Source organism: Poromitra crassiceps, assembly GCF_964638095.1.
Source record: "Poromitra crassiceps genome assembly, chromosome: 23".
NCBI classification, from domain to species: domain Eukaryota; kingdom Metazoa; phylum Chordata; class Actinopteri; order Beryciformes; family Melamphaidae; genus Poromitra; species Poromitra crassiceps.
Window position 1 is genome coordinate 17,917,062 of NC_139639.1, and position 22,378 is coordinate 17,939,439.

Here is a 22,378-nt window from a genome sequence, read left to right on the forward strand (position 1 = left end):
AAATGTATATGATTATTACATTCCATGTAGACCTTTATTACCTGTGAGGCAAGAGATACAGTTCATTTGGAATCCCTCCTGGACATGATGCAAGTCTGCTTGGTCGAATCCGGTGCTTGTTCCATAGGTCCGTACATTCATCCAGGTCTTGCTGCAGAACATTACTGAAGCAAAATCTCAGTAAGCACTGGTGTTCATGGCTTCCATTGAAGACTCCGGAGTCTCTTAGGTCTCCAAACAAGTCCATCCAAAACTGAGACCTGGGGATACATTAGATGAAAAGCAGAGATGGACTTGAGTAACTTTTGGATATTGTACTTTTAAAAGTAGTTTTAATGCAAAATACCTTTTATTTTTACTAAAGTAATATTGTTCTAAATACTCTTGAGTAAATGTTTTGGCTGCTCTACCCACCTCTGGTGAAAAGTGGCTTATTTCACCCGAGAGGAAAACATATTGAAAATTTTATTTAGAACAAGTCACATTCAGAACGTACTGGTGGATACACCTTAACAAACAGATCACAGAGAAATCAGAATGGAAACCAACTATGATCGCTGATGTGATTCAATAACTGGCACAGAATAATTCCTATGGATTCCTATATTAATCATTATCACTTAGTGTTGAAGTGGTCTGCTTTGAGTGAAACTTTACTTTACTTTATTGGTTTATTGTGACGGGACAATGCACATTAATGGACATGTTCAGAAATACAGAAGCCTCTATATACGAATACATGTAAATATGCCGGAGTTAGCTAATGCTAATTTACATCCGTAGTCCCCAATAAATATCAAAACAATCACTCATTACATTCATTCAACGCACAAACTGATATACATGTAACGTGTCATCGCAAGAGATACCACAACATTACAGACGTCAAAATTACAGCAAAACACAGACAGGATGTACGCAACAAACTGATATACATGTAACGTGTCATCGCAAGAGATAAGAGTTCTACAAACTATTGTAGAACACTAATTAGAAATAGTGAGATTCAGCAAATGGCAAAGCTGTTTTTGTCATTTTATGTGAATGATAATCAGAATAACAAACAATGAAACAATTGTACCAACCTTCCTCTTCTGAAAAAAGACCACCATGACTCGATGCGCTGATTCCCTGTTGATGAGCCGTAACTGTGGCTTGAAGAGCCTGCATAGTAATCCGTATGCACATGGCGGAGGGTACATTGTATTGCTGCCATAGTACCATTTTCTGTCCCGAAGTCAGTTCTTAATCGCATTGGGACCACACCAACACTCTTGGCACAGTTAATATAGTTGTGAGCGATGACAGATGGATTGTTGTTTGTTGATCCACAAACGAGCCACATGATTCTTCTTGAAAAGCCATCTATGCATCCTGAGAGGGCCAAGCCAAAGGGTTTCAGTTTATCGTATCCATCTACATGCCATATGTAGTTTGGACCCATGGAGTGATACGTACGTCTTGTGAACCTCCTGCGTGCTCTCGAAGCCGTCCCTTGTGGATTCAGTTGTTTCAACAACCTCATAACTACATCACGTTTAACGTGTAGTCTGTGTTTTTGTTGGAGAACCTGCCACATAGTCCGATAGCCGAACAGTTGCCCAGGTCCTTGCAGCTCGGTCAGAATTGCACGCCTCACCTCAGGTAGTGGAGAATAGTTGAATCGTCGAAACAACCCTGCTTCTTTTAAACGTGTCTTCAACGTCCGCATACTCATATTAATATTGTGAATTGTTGACAGCATATCCAGTATCACGTCATATGTATGTCCTGCATCAAAATATTCTTTAATAGCGGCAAGTAGTACGTCTTCACCGGTGGCGCTCATGTTTCGAAAACAAGGTGTCCTTCCGTCTGGCGCCGGGTAGCATGTATTTCCGGTTCAAAGGACAGACCAGTTCCTTCTTCTTCTTCTTCTTCTTTAGATTTCCGTCTGTTTTCTTCTTGCAGCCTTTTTCCACAGTCACTGCAAAAGTTCGGCCTCTCTTCAAACTCTTTGCCACAATGGTGGCAGTACATCTTTCTTTCATTCCTCTTTTCCTCTGTGTTCGTCTGGCGCTGGGTAGCATGTCCTTCCGGTTCAAAGGACGGACCAGTTCCTTCGTCCAATCAGCGACGATTCATGTCACCTGAGAGTACCTACCTTTTCCGGTTTGGTTAATGTGTTGTGTTGTGGTTAATGTGTTGTGTTGTGGTTAATGTGTTGTGTTGTGGTTAATGTGTTGTGTTGTGGTTAATGTGGTTGTGTTTTGGTTAATGTGTTGTGTTTTGGTTAATGTGTTGTGTTGTGGTTAATGTGGTTGTGCTTTGGTTAATGTGTTGTGTTTTGGTTAATGTGTTGTGTTGTGGTTAATGTGTTGTGTTGTGGTTAATGTGTTGTGTTGTGGTTAATGTATTGTGTTGTGGTTAATGTGGTTGTGCTTTGGTTAATGTGGTTGTGCTTTGGTTAATGTGTTGTGTTTTGATTAATGTGGTTGTGTTTTGGTTAATGTGTTGTGTTGTGGTTAATGTCGTTGTGTTGTGGTTAATGTGGTTGTGTTGTGGTTAATGTGTTGTGTTGTGGTTAATGTGTTGTGTTGTGGTTAATGTGTTGTGTTGTGGTTAATGTGTTGTGTTTTGGTTAATGTGTTGTGTTTTGGTTAATGTCGTTGTGTTGTGGTTAATGTGTTGTGTTGTGGTTAATGTGGTTGTGTTGTGGTTAATGTGTTGTGTTGTGGTTAATGTGTTGTGTTGTGGTTAATGTGTTGTGTTGTGGTTAATGTGGTTGTGCTTTGGTTAATGTGGTTGTGCTTTGGTTAATGTGTTGTGTTTTGGTTAATGTGGTTGTGCTTTGGTTAATGTCGTTGTGTTGTGGTTAATGTGGTTGTGCTTTGGTTAATGTGGTTGTGCTTTGGTTAATGTGGTTGTGTTTTGGTTAATGTGGTTGTGTTTTGGTTAATGTCGTTGTTTTGCACTTCAGGGCCACCGTACCTCTCTCTCTCTGGCCGATCATGGCAGCAGCAGCCCACGGCAGTCCATCTCCCTTGAAGCCGGCCTCCAAAGCGTTGTTTTGCATACCCTGTTCCGGGTCGGCACGGAGCGCATTGGCCTTCCGAGACGGCCGGGCCGCAGGCGGCCAACGCGGGGCGCTCCACTGCGAGGGGCCGCCGACGCTGTCTCTCACGTCGTCAATCTGTCCTTGCCATCTCCATTCACGGAGCAAATCGGCTCAAGCAAAGCGGCCATTTCCCTCCAGCCAGGAGTCCGCCCCAAGTCAACAACAGACTTTCAGACTGACAATCAGTGACTAACATTTTCGTTCAGCAAGCAGCATGTCCAGGCGTCCAAGCATTCAGGCTTCCGCACCGCGATCATCGCGTCCCCAGGCTCTACCAAGGACGGGGTCGACGACCACAGCACACCAAGCATACCCCGGAGGACCAGCCACCCGCGGACGCGAAAGGACCCATGAGGAAAGTATCATTACTTCAGTATTTAAACGGGCAATCTACCAGTCCAGTAAAATTCAGACGTATTCCGTACAGAGGTCGAAATTATCGTACACATACAATAATTATCGTACGTCCGGCAACGCTGGCGGAAATCGCTTTCTGGCAAATGGCCAGCGGGAGTCACAACTTAATAATAATAATAATAATAATAATAATAATAACCACGCAATGGGCCATTCTAACACCCCTGGCCCGTGGAGCTTGTCTGAGCATCAGCTAGAATGACTGCACAACTTTCAGACCGAACCCAGACGGCCCAGGGAAATGCTGACGTCTTTTCCGTGTCAAGCTACCCGGTCTTAATACACCACTTCCTGTGCTCAACGAATTTCAAAGTAAAATGCCTCTGGCATTTCTTCAGAAGCAGAATCAGAATTACTTACGTTACAGTAGCTCGCTCACAGAACACACAGCTTAAAATAAACAGTAGTAAATGCAATGCAAATGCAGTAGTAAGCAATAAGCAAAAAAAAAAAAAAAAAAAAAAAAAAAAAAAAAAAAAACACAACATAGCATAGAATAACTAGTAAATGCGCTAGAAGCAAAAATAAGTGGAATGTAAGTAGCAAAAATACAAAATACGTCAGGCAAGTATACATTCCGTGTCAATTATCATTATTGCACCCTGGACCATATTAAATCGGCTTGCCCTATACGTTACACGTGGCTCAGCCAGGCACAGTTAACCTATCGGCTGGCTCAGTCTCAGGGAGACTGAGCGTCTCCGAGGTGCTCTCTTAAGAGAGGCATTAAATAGACCAATGGCCACAGGCAGGAATGATTCCCCGGGCCTCTCCGTACTGCATCTAGGCGGAATCAGTCTCTCACTGAACGTACTCCTGTGTTCGACTAGCACGCCGTGGAGCGGGTGCGAGTCATCGTTCATGGTGGAACGTAGCCTGGACAACGTTCTCTTCTCTGACACCGCAGTCAGAGAGCCCAGATCCAACCCCAGGCCTTATGGATCAGTTGCTGAGTCGTTGGCATCCGCTGCCTTCAGCCTGCTGCCCCAGCACACAATAGCATACAGGAAGGCACTAGCCACTACCGACTCATAGAACATCCTCAGCATGGCCCGGCAGACGTTGAAGGACCTCAGCCGTCTCAGAAAGTAGAGACGGCTTTGCCCCTTCTTAACCATAAACAATACCAAAGCTAAAATAATTGATACAGTGTCACGCTAGTCAGGTAACAAGAGGCTGCGAACCCCATCGCTATATGTGGCCAACCATAACATATCACTGCGAGGTGCAACTAGCAGTCCATGGTGCACTTGCAAGGCGGTGAAACCATCGCTTTCTCACTTGTTTATTAACCAGTTTCTTTATATCTCATGCATTAAGCACTACATTTCAGCTGTTGCCGCCAGAGTGAGCCGTTCGCCCCATGGACCTTTCGGTCCGCCCAGAGTGCCCGAGAGGCCTTGGCACCCCAGCTTCAGCGCTTCTCCAAGCCGCTCGTCACCACATGACAAGATCCTGGTTCGTCCTGCACCCCAAGCGGACGCTCCAGAAGTGCAACCTCCCGACGAAGAACTTCTCCAGCCACTCCTTCAGGATCGGAGCGGCCACCTCAGCCGCCGTGCAAGGAGTGTCCTCCGCCTCCCTCCAGCAAACGGGCCGCCGGTCTTCATCAGCATTCTCCAGCCACATCCGCCCGGAGCGGGTGGCCATACCGGCGGCCCAAAGGACCCTCCTCCCTGCATCGGCAAGCATGGCAACAAACAGTGTCCCGGACGTCCGTGCCAAATAATGTCTCGTTGGTGGTGGCCCCCGAAAAGCACGGCGCCCAGTAAGGCGCAGTAAATCTCCCGGTTTTTGGGGGAAACCCCCTCCTCTGTCCCGGCCTGGCTCGAGGCCGCGTCCGTCCGTCGCGTCTCTCTCTCCCCCCGGGGAGAGGCTGCGTGGCGGCGGGCGCGCGTTGAACACCTCTGACTCTGGACGGCCGATCCGACCGGACGCTGCGGTCCCTCCCGGGGCACTCGTCCCCGTGGCCTGTCCCGACGTCTCCTGGAGTGGGAGCGGCGGGCTTGACACGGGGCGCCTCGGGCAGGGGCTGTCTGGTAACCGGACGCCATCCGACCTCGGAACCTGAAATTAAGTGCGGCACGGGGAGCGCTCCACTCCTCGTGTCGTGCGCCTCCGGGTGCCCGTTACTCGCTCTCCCCTTCCGGGGGAGGCGGGGGGCTTAATGCGCTTCCTCCCCGCTCCGTCGCACGAGTGCGGCTTGCGGGTGGAGTCGCCCGGGGGTCCCGTCGTCCTACAGCAACCCTATCTCTAGCATGAATTGATGAAGCAGTACCCAATCAAATATTCCTAACACCACACTTTCGCTGAGTAAATCCGGGCCTGCCCGGTAATCGAAGTCGTATCTTAATAGAGGGGAATACAGAGGTGGCAATCAGACGAAAGAACACGGATAGCCTATGGGAATGCAGGGGCAAAAATGCAGTCCAGCTGAGAGATCTAGACGGAAGCGAGGGGGTGCGATGGCTGCGGAGCCATCAAGGTGCTGGGAGGATCTGCATCACACGAGTGTTGTCCGGCTCTGCCTCTTAGTAGCAAACCAGAGCGGTGATCCGGCTTAGCCCTTGCCGACCCACGGAATCGAAGAAGGCACTGGGCGGGAGGGGGCTGACCGCCTCATTGTCTCTAACCGCTGCGGGGGTAGGCACGTCGGTGCCCTCGCCCAACTCATGTGTCCCTCTCCGGAGGGCGCTGGGAGGGCAGGGATTCTCAACGGTGCAGCCTCCCTCATCCACCTCGCTGCAAGCACTAACACAACAAGAGGAGATAGACAAAGAGTAGGGGGAAAGAGAGAGAGCCAGAGAAAGTCAGAAGGCCAAGTCAGGGGGCCAAAAAGGGGGGGGAAAGAGAGAGAGCCAGAGAAAGTCAGGGTCAGTCAGAAGGCCAAGTCAGGGGGCCAAGAAGGCCAAGTTAAAATGGTGAGGCGCCAAGGCGGCCAAGTAGGCCAAGCTGGGAAGCGCCAAGTCAGGTAAGGCGCCATGGCGGCCAGGAAGGCCAAGCCGGGAAGCACCTTAAGTCAGGTAAGGCGCCATGGCGGCCAGGAAGGCCAAGCCGGGAAGCGCCTTAAGTCAGGTAAGGCGCCATGGCGGCCAGGAAGGCCAAGCCGGGAAGCACCTTAAGTCAGGTAAGGCGCCATGGCGGCCAGGAAGGCCAAGCCGGGAAGCGCCTTAAGTCAGGTAAGGCGCCAATTTTTGGGGGAGGGAATAGAGGGAATAGAGAAAGAGAGAGCCGGAGAAAGTCAGGGTAGTCGCGCCAAGGCAGCCAAGTAGGCCAAGCCGGGAAGCGCCAAGCTAAACATCAACGTACCAAGATCGAAGGCCCGACCGAGTTGGGAGCGCCAGCCGCAAATAACGTAAGTCGCTAAAAAAGGTCGAAGGCCGGAAAAGTACAATCGCGAAGCGCCAAGGCGGCCAGGTAGGCCAAGCTGGGAAGCGCTATCGCGAGGTGCCCGACCGAGTTAGGAGCGCCAGCCGCAAATAGCCGTAAGTCGCAAAAAAGGTCGAAGGCAGGATAAGCACGTACCAAGTAAACATTAACGTATCAAGATCGAAGGCCCGACCGAGCTGGGAGCGCCAGCCGCAAATAGCTGTAAGTCGCTAAAAGGTCGAAGGCCAGAAAAGTACAATCAACTACTGGCGCCTGCAGATCTCAATTAACTTCCGGTAATCAGATCTTCCTTTTGGGGGATCTCCTAGCCTATGCAGGTGCCCTCCTCTTGCCTCAAGAGCAGCGCCACTGGCCAATGGAGTCAAGCGCCAAAGTATTTGCCATGCATGCCGATTGCTAAATAAAGTTTGTCTAATCCTACCAACTGGCCTCTCCTGATTGAAGTGAGGTCTCCCGACCATAGTTCAAGCAGAAGGCCACTCACGCGTAATCCGATCTCAACGTGGTCAAAAATCCTAGTATGACGTCTGCTATGACGTCAAACATGACGTCAGTTAATCCTCATATATATAGGAAGGGTTCTACGTCACCTCTCTCTCTCTGGCCGATCATGGCAGCAGCAGCCCACGGCAGTCCATCTCCCTTGAAGCCGGCCTCCAAAGCGTTGTTTTGCCCCACCCACCTCCCCAGTCCACCACCAACGAGTCTTGACTCCCGATCCCCCACGGGGGGGGGATCTCCTAGCCTATGCAGGTGCCCTCCTCTTGCCTCAAGAGCAGCGCCACTGGCCAATGGAGTCAAGCGCAGCCTATGCAGGTGCCCTCCTCTTGCCTCAAGAGCAGCGCCACTGGCCAATGGAGTCAAGCGCCAAAGTATTTGCCATGCATGCCGATTGCTAAATAAAGTTTGTCTAATCCTACCAACTGGCCTCTCCTGATTGAATTAACTTGCAATGATAAATTGATGTTTGTCCTACATGTAGCACCTTTAAATAAATCATTAGCAATGTACTGTTTATAGGAGGTGAAACAAAGACAATGTTTTTGTGAAGGCACAGTACCTTTTCCAACAGAGAGTCTGGAACAGTGCGTTTGTTGATTGCTGCTACCTTGAGAATCAACTGTTTAGCTTCTGCTGTCCTTCCTCTGTCCATCAACCATCTGGCTGACTCTGGAATAAACCTGAAAGAAACAAGCAATGTACATTAGTTACTAATGATAGTAAAATGTCACTTCATAATCATCTACAATTGTACTGTAAAACACTAAAGGGTCCTCAAATATGTGAAAAATGCACACCATATGTAAATAACAACAACAGCAATTGGTGTCGCCATGATCAACTGGGCCAGTCTCCAGGCACGGATTAAGTAGATGATGCCGGCAAGGACACAGCTGCCAAACGCAGCAGATATCAAACACATACATGCTCCCAATGATCGCTTGGTCACCCCAATCCATTCAGTGGCTGCAGGGAAGAAAATATAAAATGTATGGTTTTTAACTTTGTTTCAAGAATACAATGAATATATCCTAGGTACAACATTGGTTATAAATTAGATCGAACCACTGGAACAATGTAACAGCTGACATAGTAAACATACAAAATATAACAACCTACGAATGTGATTTAAACTTGAAATGTCTTGTGAATATTACAATGATTACAACACATTTCAAGTCAAAACTAACAGCCTAAAAAATTACTTCAATCATGAGAGACCGGTCGGTAAGGTTTAACAAGAGACTTTATTTAGCGAGTGGCGTGCATGGCAAGTACTTTGGGGGAAGATCCGGATCCGAATTCGGATTCCGGACTCCTCATCGTACAATTCGGTTCACCATACAAACCCCTAAGTCATCCAAGTCCGGAAGTGCCAAGTTAAGTGACTAAGTCACCCAGGCCAAGATGGGAAGCGCCAGCCGTGAGTTGCTGTAAGACGCCGTAAGTCACTAAGTCACCGTATAAACCTTTAAGTCACCCAAGTCCGGAAGCGCCAAGTTAAGTCACTAAGTCACCAAGGTGAAGGCCAGGCCACGTCGGGAAGCGCCAGCCGTGAGTCGCCGTAAGACGCCATAAGTCACTAAGTCACCAAGGCTGAAGGCCAGGCCAAGTTGGGAAGCTGTTGGAGTCGCTGTAAGACGCCAAGTTAAGGGCCAATTGACTTCTGGTAATTATATCTTCCTTTTGGGGGATTCTCTCTAGCCCAAATAGATGCCGCCCTCTCGCCTAAAGAGGAGCGCCATCTTACAATGGAGTCATACGCCAAAGTACTTGCCATGCACACCACTCGCTAAATAAAGTATCTTGTTAAATCTTACCGACCGGTCTCTCATGATTGAAGTGAGGTTTCCATACCAAATTTCAAGCTGAGGGCGTATGACTCCATTGTAAGATGGCGCTCCTCTTTAGGCGAGAGGGCGGCATCTATTTGGGCTAGAGAGAATCCCCCTCGGGATTCTCCAGGAGTCAAGACTCGTTGGTGGTGGAGTGGGGAGGTGGGTGGGGTGAAATGACGGCTTCAGAGGATGGATGGTTTCAGGGGGAATGAACAGGCGCGATGCCGGCTGCTGCTATGATGCGCCAGAGTGGGGGGTGACGTAGAACCCTTGCTATATATACTAGGGAGGACTGACGTCAACTGATGTCATGCCTAACGTCACGCTTGGGCTTGACTGACGTCACGGGCTGATCCGGTAATACAGATATGACTCTCTCTCAGCTTGAAATTTGGTATGGAAACCTCACTTCCTGAAAACTGCACTTCCAAATGAGTAAATATACTGTACCCAATACAATAGAGTTGAGTCGAAAGCCTCCAACCCCAACTCCCGCCATAAACTGTGATGCTAAATATAAGTAGAAGTTGGGACACAGCCCTGTTGTTACAGTAAATATGAACATCACAACCACTGGAATTTGTATTGCTCGTTTGCGGCCAAGCCTGTAAGACACAGAGATTGATCATTGAACAAAATGATACATCAAAGATCAAGGAAACTATGACCACTTATTACTTTGAAAATATACTTACGATTCAGCAAAAGGTCCAAATAAGAGAGAACCAACAAGAATCCCAGCCATTGATACTGTTTGTGCAACTTCCAACAGGTTTGCTTTGTCACAAACTAGATCAAACTGTAAAAAAGTAGAAACCCGACATCAATCCAACTGGTTAATGAAATATCCTATGTGATACATTAAAAATTATTTTATTAGCATAATTTAGTACTTTAACATTAATATCAAAGACGAGTCAAACTCAGTCCAGCTTACATCAGTGACTATTGTGGCTTCATATAGACTCCTCTTGTACACCCATCCATTCCGGCACCGTGTGGTCTCATTGAGTCCATACTCCCTGATGGCATCAATGTCCCAGTCCACAGGGTTAAACATCTCACACCTACTGAAGGTCCCATCCTTCTCCCGGGGCAGGGTCAAGTTCAGCTGCTCAACTGTGGTTAGGTTAGGAGCAGCACTGAGGATCCAGTCTGTGTTACAGTGTCGACCTGGCTCTGACTCGACAAAGAGCAAGCTTGCAAAGTAAAAAGGCCTGAGAAGATTTGGGAAAGAAAGAGCAAAAAGGGTGAGCCACTGGAATAATCCAAACTCTCCGATAGTCCTCAGAATCTCTCCAAAATCAGTCATGATGAGGATGTTGGTTTGATGTTCTTTTCTTTGGATCTCTTTTAGCCCAAGGGCTATCTTCCTGTGTTTCCTTATCTTCTTTGTGTTGCAATTGGTGGGAAAAGACTGGTTGCCTTTAAGCGAATTGCCTTTACAGTGTCCATGAATGTTTAACCAGCATTTAATATTTTACTCCATTGACTTGAAGTGCAGTATAGACAAAACTTTTATATGCTCTGCATTCACCATTCATGTTTGTTATCATGTTCATTGGGTGAAAACCTTATCTCCAAAATGTTGACTTCTAAGGAATTAAGAAAAACAGCCTTACCTTGAGCTTGACCACCATGCATTTCTTTAGTTTATCTAATGGGTTTTGGAAGGTTTTAATAAACTCAGTGTTCAAGAATTTTCTCAACCCACAGAAGACCAAGTTATCCTTCATTTGAAGTGAAAACATGGAAATCACCAAACTGACAAGTGACAATGACAATGTCATCACAGTATGTCATTTAAGCAATATCACACATGCTGTTGTTGGCTAATATCGTCATGGCTGTGATTCGGTCGTAGGCACGAGGCCGCAGGCTGAGTGCCGAAGATAATCACAGCCGTGACGATATTAGACAACAACAGCACGACCTCGAGTGTGATATTGCTTTTATACAACAGTTCTATTAAACAAAGCTGATTAAAAAATGACAAAAAGCTGAGAAAATATATGATTTCTCTATTTATTCCTCCGCCAACAAAAATAGTCCCCTCAGCTTTCCGCTACCAGTTGCCGAAAATGTAGCCTAATTAACTGCAGGCTGCATACTTTTTATCATACACATTGATTTGCAAGTTTCCATTTATTGTACAGCGAGTGAAATAAGAGTCTGGTGATGGCATGTTAGTTCGTTATGTTAGGAAATAAATCCATCTTTGCGCTGTCGGTAGCTGTGTTACGCTTTGTGAATGACGTTCAATGTAACGTGGCTGGTGTTTGTTTTGTTGATTAGAGCAGCTGTGAAGCGGAGTGATATAGCCTACTCTACACACAGTGAAGCGCCAGTGCGTTATCGTGAAATATCAGCACTGGTAGGATCCCTCTTGTCCAATCAAATTGCTCTGCCGGAACTAACTGTTGTATAAGTAAGGGATAATGTATAGTGAGCCGGTGATTACTGTGGAAATAATGACCGACAGGTGAATGATTTAGCCCGACGCACAGCGGAGGGCTTAATATTCACCTGAAGGTCATTATTTCCAGTAATCACCGGCTCAGTATACATTATCCCGCTTAGAACACGGCCTACAACTAAATCATTCAATAATCTGACAAAAATAATTATTCAAATAGATTTTTTAATAGCGTTTTCAACAACAAAGCGGTTTCATTCGTAATTGGCACACAAGACACCACAGCTGCAACTGGTTGGCCTAATTAGTAGCGTCTGCGGACAAAATGCTCTTACCAACTGATTAATCCAGGTGTGGCAGAGCAGCGGTCGGTTGTCGAGAAATAATGACCGGTGAATATTGTTGATTGACCAATCAGAATCGAGTATTCGAGAGAGCCGTGTTCTAACATGACTTAGAACACGGCTCTCTTGAATACTCGATTCTGATTGGTCAATCAACAAGATTCACCGGTCATTATTTCTCGACAACCGACCGCTGCTCTGCCACACCTGGATTAATCAGTTGATAAGAGCCTTTTGTCAGCAAGACACTACTAATTAGGCCAACCAGTTGCAGCTGTGGTGTCTTGTGTGCCAATTATGAATGAAACCGCTTTGTCGTTGAAAACGCTATTAAAAAATCTATTTGAATAATTATTTTTGTCAGATTATTGAATGATTTAGTTGTAGGCCGTGTTCTAAGCGGGATAATGGATAGTGAGCCGGTGATTACTGGAAATAATGACCTTCAGGTGAATGATTAAGCCCTCCGCTGCGCGTCGGGCTCAATATCACCTGTCGGTCATTATTTCGCCAGTAATCACCGGCTCACTATCCATTATCCCTTACATATACTGTAATGTTGTTTAAAGGAAAAGCTCACCCTAAAATCCAAAATACATATTTTTCCTCTCACCTGTAGTGCTATTTATCCATCTATATCGTTTTGGGATAGTTGTCTGAGTTTTGGAGATATCGGCCGCAGAGATGTCTGCCTTCTGTTGAATACAATTGGACTGGATGGCACTCGGCTTGTAGTGCTCGAAGCACCAAAAAAATACATTTGAAAAACTCAACAACAGCATTGTCTCTTTCCAGAAATCATGACCCAGTTACTCAAGATAACGCACAGACTTTGTTGTGAGCAGTTTCATGTAGGAACTATTTTCTTTTGCAGTCTCATATAGGAACTAGCAGCTACTAGCAGCTAGTGGCTGTAGTTCGGTCAAAAGAAAATAGTTCCTCCATGAAACTGCTCACAAGGTCTGTGGATTATCTTGAGTAACAGGGTCATGATTTCTGGAAAGAGACAATGCTGTTGAGTTTTTCAAATGTATTTCTTTGGCACTTTGAGCACCACAAGCCGAGTGCCATCCAGTTCCATTGTATTGGACAGAAGGGAGAAGGCAGAAACTCTGCTGCCGATATCTCGAAAACTCAGGCAACTAACACAAAAAGATATAGATGGATAAATAGCACTACAGGTGAGAGGGAATATATGTATTTTGGATTTTAGGGTGAGCTGTTCCTTTAAATAACAATATCACATAAACATAAATTTTAGTGGTGCTTTAGAATAGACATTTCATAAAACTAAAACGTTTGATATTGACCTTTGAGATTCAAGTCTCTGTGTAGACACGCTCAAACTCAAGATACCTCAGTTGCATAATATGCAATATACAACATTGCACAAAAGTTCAATGAAGGTGTAACCCACGTTAAAAAGCCAACAACAAACTAGCTAATCCTGGACCTGGACCGCTCCCACCATTTTACTATTTCTTATCATTTACTATGTTATTTTACTACTGCATTTTACTTTGCTTGCATTTTACTATTGCTAGTAATGTAATGTGTAATGTGTTTAGACCCCAGCAAGACTAGTGGTCGTCTTGGCAGCAGCTAATGGGGATCCTTTTAAATAAACTCCTGAAATATAAATATCCGGGTTGGGCAAGGTCACTTCCTCTTCCTCTCACTCCACTCTGGCTGGTTGGCGTGTTGTTAGACACAGAACTGAATGCCCAGTGTTTTCAGCAGATTCTTTCAGACCCTCTCCTGTTTTGCAGTGTTTGCTAATACAATAACTGACAGAAAATAAGCTTTAAGGACCCCTATAGTTTAGTCCACAATGGACTTACATTGGATGAGATTTTGTCTCTTGCACCCAAAGTTATTTATATGATTTTGTCCAGAATTCCCTGACTATCTGTATTGTAGATAGAGAGATAACAATCTATAATGACCAAAACAGTCATTCTTCTAAATTCTCTAATTGTGTTAACTTCTTGTAAACAACATAATGGTGAAATTTAACAATTCGTCAATTTTCTGGGGACCCCCTGGAACCACCTCACGGACCCCTGGTAGTCCCCGGACCCCACGATGAGAACCACTGTTTTACAGCAAAGCAACATTCTACCCTTAAATCCAGGCAAAATATGTTGGTAGGCTATAGAAGTTATTAATCAGACCAAAAATATTTAGCATTTTTTTTTTATTGTGAAATCTCCTAATCAATCTAAATCTGACATATTGTTTTTTAGATAAAGATCAATGAAAACCATGAGACTAAACCCTCAGAGACATTTCTATAGTTTAGTTGATTGTTGATATTGACAGTTGTCCATTTCGTGGTCACTTGCTGTGTTCATGGAGGTCATATTTCTGAAAAAGCAGCAGGACAGAAAAGGGGTATGATTCATGCAATAAGTAGTACAGCCAAGAGATACAGTATATTATACCTGTATGATAACATAATAATAAAGATATATTTTCATCGTCACCTGTTGCCCTCAGCCTCTTCAGTTGAATCAGGCAGCTCTGTTCTCCTCGTCTCAGGAAGCAGGAAGATGAGAACCCCACTGATCATTAAAAGGCTGCTAAAGACAATGGTGGGTATGGCCCAGTGGTATACGGCCAACATGTTGAGCAATGGAGACAACAACCCTCCTGTTCTCATTATTACGGCCGCTAATCCTGCAGCTGTTTGTCTGAAATAGAATAGGGAAAATATTATTTATTACAATGACACAGACCTGGTTCAAATAGTATGTCAGAAACAAGTCCTGTTTTTCTTTTGAGGTAAGAAAAAAGCTTGTCTCCGCTACTTTTTTACCTGCACTAGATTATGGAGACATTTTGTACATGCATGCTCCTGTAGGTTCTTTGCGTCTGCAGGACACTGTTTATCACGGGGCTTTAAGGTTTATCACAAACTGTAAAAATCTAACTCACCACTGTGTTCTCTACGAGAAAGTGAGCTGGCCATCTCTGACTCTACGTAGGCTGAGTCACTGGTATCTTTTTATTTACAAGGCGATATTAAAACAACTCCCAAATTATTTGTGTACATACATTGTCCAGCAGAGCAACAACAATTACTCTCTACGCTCACAAAACCTGTTTTTATTGAATGTAAAAAGGGCTCGTACAGAGTATGGTAAAAAGGCGTTTCAGTTCTCAGCACCGACGGCATGGAATGAGCTCCAGAAGGACCTGAAATTGCAGGAGCTGGTCTCATTAAATGTTTTTAAAATGATGGTTAAAGGTAGGGAGGACGGTGAAAGTTGCAACTGTTTTTTTTCTTCATAGTTTAACTTGCTTTTATGAATCACTGAATGTGTGTGTGTACCATGTAGTGTTGTAATGTTATTAGATGCTTGTTGTGGCGTCTGCAACTTGTGTAATTGTATGCTTTTCTTGGCCAGGTCCCTCTTGAAAAAGAGATTCTTAATCTCAATGAGGCTAACCTGGATAAATAAAGGTTAAATAAAAAAATAAAAATAAAAAAAGTATTTGCAAATCGTTTTTAATTTTTAACTTGCATTAACCACATGGAGGATGTCACATGTTTTTAAGTCTTTAAGTATCACAAAAATATATATGCTCTCAAATGTTTTCTTGTGATTGTGTAAACTTTCCAGTAGCCTTCTCAATGTGCCATCTACAGTATCAGGTGGGTAGGTTAAACAAATAGCCTAGCAGTAGGTCTATAGAGAGCCAAAGTCGACGTCACTTCCTGCTTCAGCATGGTACCAGATATTTGCATCCGCTATTTATTTTCCCAGAGACATTTCATAAAATGCTTATAAAAAATAGTTGGTAACACTTTATAATAACGTTCAGTCATAAGTCATTTATAAGCCTTTAGTTAATGATTAACTAATCACTTACAAAACACAAATATACATTTGTAGATGATTAATAAATGCTATGTTAACATATCACAAATGTGTTGTAAGTCATCTATAAACTTTTATTAAAAAAGTGTTCCTCACCTGTTATAAATGATGGGTAAATCATTTACAATTAATTTACAAGGCTTTCTGCATCCCCTAATCTAAAGTGTAAACCATTCATCACACATGTGTTACATACAAGGGGGTAGCTTTCTCAAAATTGAAGCCAATGCGGAAGCGCACTTAAACCGGCATTTTTTCAAATGGCCTACAGGGGGTGACCCATTGGTCTGTGGACTTGTGTTTTTTTGACGCCTCAGGTATGGCATTTTGGCCATTGCCATCTTGGATCTCGACACAAGTCCAGGGGTTTCCCACAGAGCACGGCTTGCTATTGGTCCGTGATCGGCGAGCTGTGTGATCAGCGGCCAAGCGACCTGTCAATCACGCCCCAAAACATAGCGATTGAGACCATAAACACATTAGGAAAGTGTTTACTGAGGCCATACTTGAGGCTTCAAAACAGAAGTCCACAAACCAATGGGTCGCCCCCTGCAGGCAAACAGGACACTTCCGCATTGCCTTCAATTTTGACAAACAGAGCTACCCCCTTGTATGTAACACATTTATGTGTCATGAATGGTTTACACTTTAGATTAGGGGATGCAGAAAGCTTTGTAAATGAATTGTAGATTATTTACACATCATTTACAACAGGTGAGGAACACTTCAAAAGGCTTAGATGACTTACAACACATGTGTATATGTTAACATAACATTTATTAATCATCTACAAATGTATATTCATGTTTTGTAAATGGTTAGTTCATCATTAACTAAAGGCTTATAAATGACTTATGACTGAACGTTATTATAAAGTGTTACCTATAGCTGAAGCGCTTTGTTTGACCAAATAAAACTATTTTTATAAGCATTTTACAAAATGTCTATGGGAAAATAAATGGCGGATGGAAATCTCTGGTACCATGCTGAAGCAGGAAATTACATTCACTTTGGCTCTCTATAGATAGATAGATAGATAGATTTTTATTTCTGTGTCATGCACCTCAAGGTGCCCAGCCCGTCTGGGCTTACAAGACACAAATCATTCAAGTTCAACAATACAAACAAATCAACAAACAAGCTACAAAACGCTCAAACATAAACAAGACAGAGTTATGTAGTTCTCAACGTAAGTTCAAGCAGGAAGACTATAATATCTTTTACACTTCTTTAATGCACTTTATATCTCCACTCTTCAATCTACTCACAAGATCATAATAAGCTGTCAATTTCTGGGTTTCAATGAACAATCAGCTGGTTGCCGCCCAGTCTCTGTTAACCAATTGCATAGTGTCACATCACTGCTCTGATCACCTCTCACCCTATCACGTTGCTCCACAACCCAGTCGTAAGCCAATTGCTTGGAGGCGGGTTCCTTAAATATGCTTGTTTCTGTCTCATTCAGCCTCTCAATCATCGCTGCTGTCAGGCTCGCACCCTCCTCCTCCCCTTCTCCTCCCGGTCATCGCAGTCCTATCCCATTCTTCAGTCGGAAGAGTCATGAGTCTCAGAAGGAGATCACCAGCACCACCAGTATCTAGACACTGCAGGGGGATATATCTGGATGCTGATCTGGGCTGGTGCAGCTCTCTCAACATCTCCCTGCGGTGTCTAACCGCCAAAGACTAATAACAATACTTTATTCTCAACATTCTTCTGTAGTCAATTATTCACTTTATTGTAATAAATATCACTTTATTCATCCTTTGGTCTCTAGTCTCTCCTGATTGAAATATATTCAGATGAACAACTTCTCCATTCTGAATTTCCAAGCCCTCTATATGTGCTGCCATGCCAAAACCAAAACACTTTTTCAGTCTGATGTGATGTCTGTTCCTCTGTTACTTACACACAAGTTGCATATATACCTAACCGTAGCTATAATTATGTAGCCTAAATATAACTACTAGGCTATAGTTAGTTGCTTTTGTTGACTTGTTGATTTGATTCTGTGTCCCAACATGAACTGTCAACACCTACCTAACAGATGTTGGGAACAACTCCTGAACATAGACATTGCATATGGACATAGCCCCAGTCATGAAAAAACGTCCTGCAACAACGAAGGATGTAACAGTAATGGCATGTCCTGGGGAGAGAAAAAACTGGTAAATAAAACAAAAACATGAAATAATCATTGTGCTAATTCTGCCAAGTGTGCCTTACCTTGAACAGCTAGGGTGAGCATGCACAAGACTCCCCCAATCACAACTGCTGATATTAGTAATAATTTTCGCCCCAAAACTTCCAACAGCCAGATGCAAAGTAAATAAGATAGTACTTCAATGAGACCAAACATAAGCTGTGTCAAGAATATGTCCAATCCAAAGTTTGCCATGTTGAAGTAAACAGAGTAGTAGGAAAGAGTTGATGAAAACCTTAGATTTTAAACAAAATAGGGGTTGAAAAATACCGAAATTATCCTTTAAGCACTACCATAACATTACAACATGACAACATTTCCATTTATGGTTTATTTCCCCCATCATTTATTAAGTTATTGGAGTTTAACTTACCATGCCAATGTTATAATCAAGAAATACTTCATAAGAACAGGTGATCTGATAAGAACTCGTATGCCCCCTTTCTCCACAGTTTTTTCCACAACAATCTGTAATATAGAAATCTCTTATATGGCACTGAAAAATGGTTCACTGTCAACTGCACATCATCTTGCCATTTCATATTAATATTTTAGCAGAAACAGCTCAAGTAGTGATTTAATGTCACAGTAAGTTGTAGTTGGGTACACAATAAATATAATCAACAGTCAGTTCGTGCCTGTGCTAACCAAAAATCAGCATTCACTGTGGTGATCATGGCAAAGCTGTTCCAATGCAAAACAACAGTAACAGTTTTTCACAACAGAAGATGGTGTGAATGCATATTTGCTGATATCACAGGCTGTTGCTCTTATCTTTATTCTAACTCTTCAAATGCACACAGCGAGAGGGATGGGGCAGACAGTCACATCCTATATGAATAGGGAAGTAACTGGGTTTATTGGAAATGGCAACTATTTCAACGAATGTCGTTTACCATAATAATACCAAGGTATCACATTAACTTGCCAATGATAAATTGATGTTTGTCTTACATGTAGCACCTTTAAATAAATCATTAGCTATATACTGCGTATAGGAGGTGAAACAAAGACAATGTTTTTGTGAAGGCACAGTACCTTTTCCAACAGAGAGTCTGGAACAGTGCGTTTGTTGATTGCTGCTACCTTGAGAATCAACTGTTTAGCTTCTGCTGTCCTTCCTCTCTCCATCAACCATCTGGCTGACTCTGGAATAAACCTGAAAGAAACAAGCATGTTCATTAGTCAAATGTCACTTCATAATCATCTACAATTGTACTGTAAAACACTAAAGGGTCCTCAAATAACACTATGTGAAAAATGCACACCATATGTAAATAACAACAACAGCAATTGGTGTCGCCATGATCAACTGGGCCAGTCTCCAGGCACGGATTAAGTAGATGATGCCGGCAAGGACACAGCTGCCAAACGCAGCAGATATCAAACACATACATGCTCCCAATGATCGCTTGGTCACCCCAATCCATTCAGTGGCTGCAGGAAAGAAAATGTAAAATGTATGGTTTTTAACTTTGTTTCAAGAATAAAATGAAGATATCCTAGCTACAACATTAAATAATACATTAAATAATAAATTAGATCGAACCACTGGAACAATGTAACAGCTGACATAGTAAACATACAAAATATAACAACCTACGAATGTGATTTAAACTTGAAATGTCTTGTGAATATTACAATGATCACAACACATTTCAAGTCAAAACAGCCTAAAAAATTACTTCCTGAAAACTGCACTTCCAAATCAGTAAATATACTATACCCAATACAACAGAGTTGAGTTGAAAGCCTCCAACCCCAACCCCCGCCATGAGCTGTGATGCTAAAAATAAGTAGAAGTTGGGACACAGCCCTGTTGTTACAGTAAATATGAACATCACAACCACTGGAATTTGTATTGCTCGTCTGCGGCCAAGCCTGTAAGACACAGAGATTGATCATTGAACAAAATGATACATCAAAGATCAAGGAAACAATGACCACTTATTACTTTGAAAATATACTTACGATTCAGCAAAAGGTCCAAATAAGAGAGAACCAACAAGAATCCCAGCCATCGACACTGTTTGTGCAACTTCCAACAGGTTTGCTTTGCCACAAACTAGATCAAACTGTAAAAAAGTAGAAACCCGACATCAATCCAACTGGTTAATGAAATATCCTATGTGATACATTAAAAATTATTTTATTAGCATAATTTAGTACTTGAACATTAATATCAAAGGCAAAGAGTCAGCCATCTTACATCAGTGACTATGGTGGCTTCATATAGACTCTTGTTGTACACCCATCCATTCTGGCACCCTGTGGTCTCATTGAGTCCATACTCCCTGATGGCATCAATGTCCCAGTCCACAGGGTTAAACATCTCACACCTACTGAAGGTCCCATCCTTCTCCCGGGGCAGGGTCAAGTTCAGCTGCTCATCTGTGGTCAGGTTAGGAGCAGCACTGAGGATCCAGTCTGTGTTACAGTGTCGACCTGGCTCTGACTCGACAAAGAGCAAGCTTGCAAAGTAAAATTTCTTGAGAAGATTTGGGAAAGAAAGAGCAAAAAGAGTGAGCCACTGGAATAATCCAAACTCTCCGATAGTCCTCAGAATCTCTCCAAAATCAGTCATGATGAGGATATTTGCTTTTATTTGGATTTCTATCTCCCAAGACTTGTTGACTCTCTCCTTTGTGTTGCTTTGTGGAAAAAGACTGCCATACCACAGGATTGCCTTTACGGTATCCATTAATGTTTAACCAGTATTTTATATTTCAGCAAGCAGATGACTTTATTTTACATGAAGTGCAGTAAACTAGACAACACTTTAATTATGCTCTGCATTCACCATTCATTATCATGTTCGTTGGGTGAAAACCTTGTATCTCCAAATAAATGTTAATTTCAAAATCAGAATCAAAATAGTCTTTATTGTAAGTTTACACATACAATAAATTTACTTTGGTGTTTTGGTGCATAAAATATTCAAAAAAACGAAAAGGACAGCACTCCAAGTTTAAAGGTTTTATTGCCACACAATGGATGTTTCGAGCAGCAGCCCTTCTTCAGCGTGTAGTAGGCAATTACCTAAACTTGGAGTGCTGTCCTTTTCGTTTTTTTTTAATTACCTAGACTTGTCTTAGGGATCCAGCACCCAGTTTACACAACCAGCTATAAGTAAGAAGTTGAGCGCGTTATTTCTGATTTGTTTTGGTGCATAAAATATAAAATACAAATAACAAATATAAAATAGAAACATTTACACAAAAATAACAAATTATTTAAAAAAAAACATGTAAAATATGTTAATGTGATCTTCAGATACAGTGCTGTTTAGAGACATACAAGTACATACCAACAAAACTATATTTTAGTTTCCTTGTGCAGTACCAGGATGTGCATACGATTTTATTGGTGCTTTAAAAAAATAAAACATTTGATATCGTTGACCTTTGAGATTCAAGTCTATCAAGTCAATACACTCAAAAAGATAAACTTAGCTTACATTTAGTGAAGGACACTACTGTACAGAATACAGTAAGTTACCTTGATGACTGAAAATAGTCAACCTCATTTACTAGGGTGGAGACTCTGGAGACGATGCGCCATGGGTGCAACATATTCTTGTGGAGCTGTCCAGGCTCTTCTTGTCATTATTTCGGCGTTGATCGTATTCATGATGCCCAGCTGTGGCCTGGGGCGGCTCCAATGAATGGGCAAGCATCGTTCGCTGGCAAACGTCTTCAAAACGCCCTGCTGACTCCTCCGCACCGCAGTTTCAGCATGTGATGGGTTGGACGAATACACTGACACTCTTTCCTCCTATATCAATTTCTCTCAGGAGATGTGTATTCCATCAGATGTGGTGACTGTGTATGGCAATAATAAGCCATGGTTTAGCAAAGAGGTTAAAAGCCTCTGGGTTAGGAAGAACCAGGCCTTCAAAAGTGGAGACAATGATCTCTATAAATCTGCCAGATATGAATTCGAACAGGCAGCAAAATCAGCTAAGGCTAAATACAGAGAGAGCCTGGAGGATAAACTGAAATCTGGGGACATTAGAGGGGTCTGGCAGGGTCTGCACACCATCACTGGGTCTAAGAAAAAACCTAAAGTCCAGGATGAGGATCCCCTACTCCCTGATAAATTAAATGCATTTTACTGCCGTTTTGATGTTCAGTCAGGTGAACGCCCCAGAATAGCTGACAGTGTGGGGCCTGTAACCCCTCCTTTCATAGTTGAGGAGCACCAGGTTAGAGCCCTACTATGTAAGCAACACGTCAGGAAAGCTGCAGGGCCAGACAATGTTTTTACCTTTACTTTGAAAAACTGTGCC

The 22,378-nt window shown here is 43.2% G+C and overlaps 2 protein-coding genes across 2 annotated transcripts in view; both read right to left on the reverse strand.

The window, feature by feature from the left end:
* Positions 1 to 20,674, reverse strand: part of LOC310796798 (solute carrier family 22 member 13-like) — a gene marked incomplete at both ends in the record, with an annotated part of 44,286 nt that extends 23,612 nt beyond the window's left edge. Inside the window, 5 exons of the mRNA XM_083659032.1 lie at positions 7,965 to 8,085; positions 8,203 to 8,371; positions 9,694 to 9,848; positions 9,939 to 10,042; positions 20,300 to 20,674. Coding sequence (XP_083515158.1) covers positions 7,965 to 8,085; positions 8,203 to 8,371; positions 9,694 to 9,848; positions 9,939 to 10,042; positions 20,300 to 20,674 — 924 coding nt within the window. The remainder of the gene's footprint in view (positions 1 to 7,964; positions 8,086 to 8,202; positions 8,372 to 9,693; positions 9,849 to 9,938; positions 10,043 to 20,299) is intronic.
* Positions 10,130 to 19,483, reverse strand: LOC310797323 (solute carrier family 22 member 13-like; the record flags this gene model as incomplete). Its single annotated transcript, XM_083659692.1, has 6 exons — positions 10,130 to 10,460; positions 14,490 to 14,696; positions 17,928 to 18,052; positions 18,469 to 18,558; positions 19,129 to 19,249; positions 19,359 to 19,483. 6 exons carry the CDS (start codon positions 19,481 to 19,483, stop codon positions 10,130 to 10,132), a joined length of 999 nt encoding a protein of 332 aa, XP_083515818.1.
* Positions 20,675 to 22,378: the final 1,704 nt, after the last annotated feature.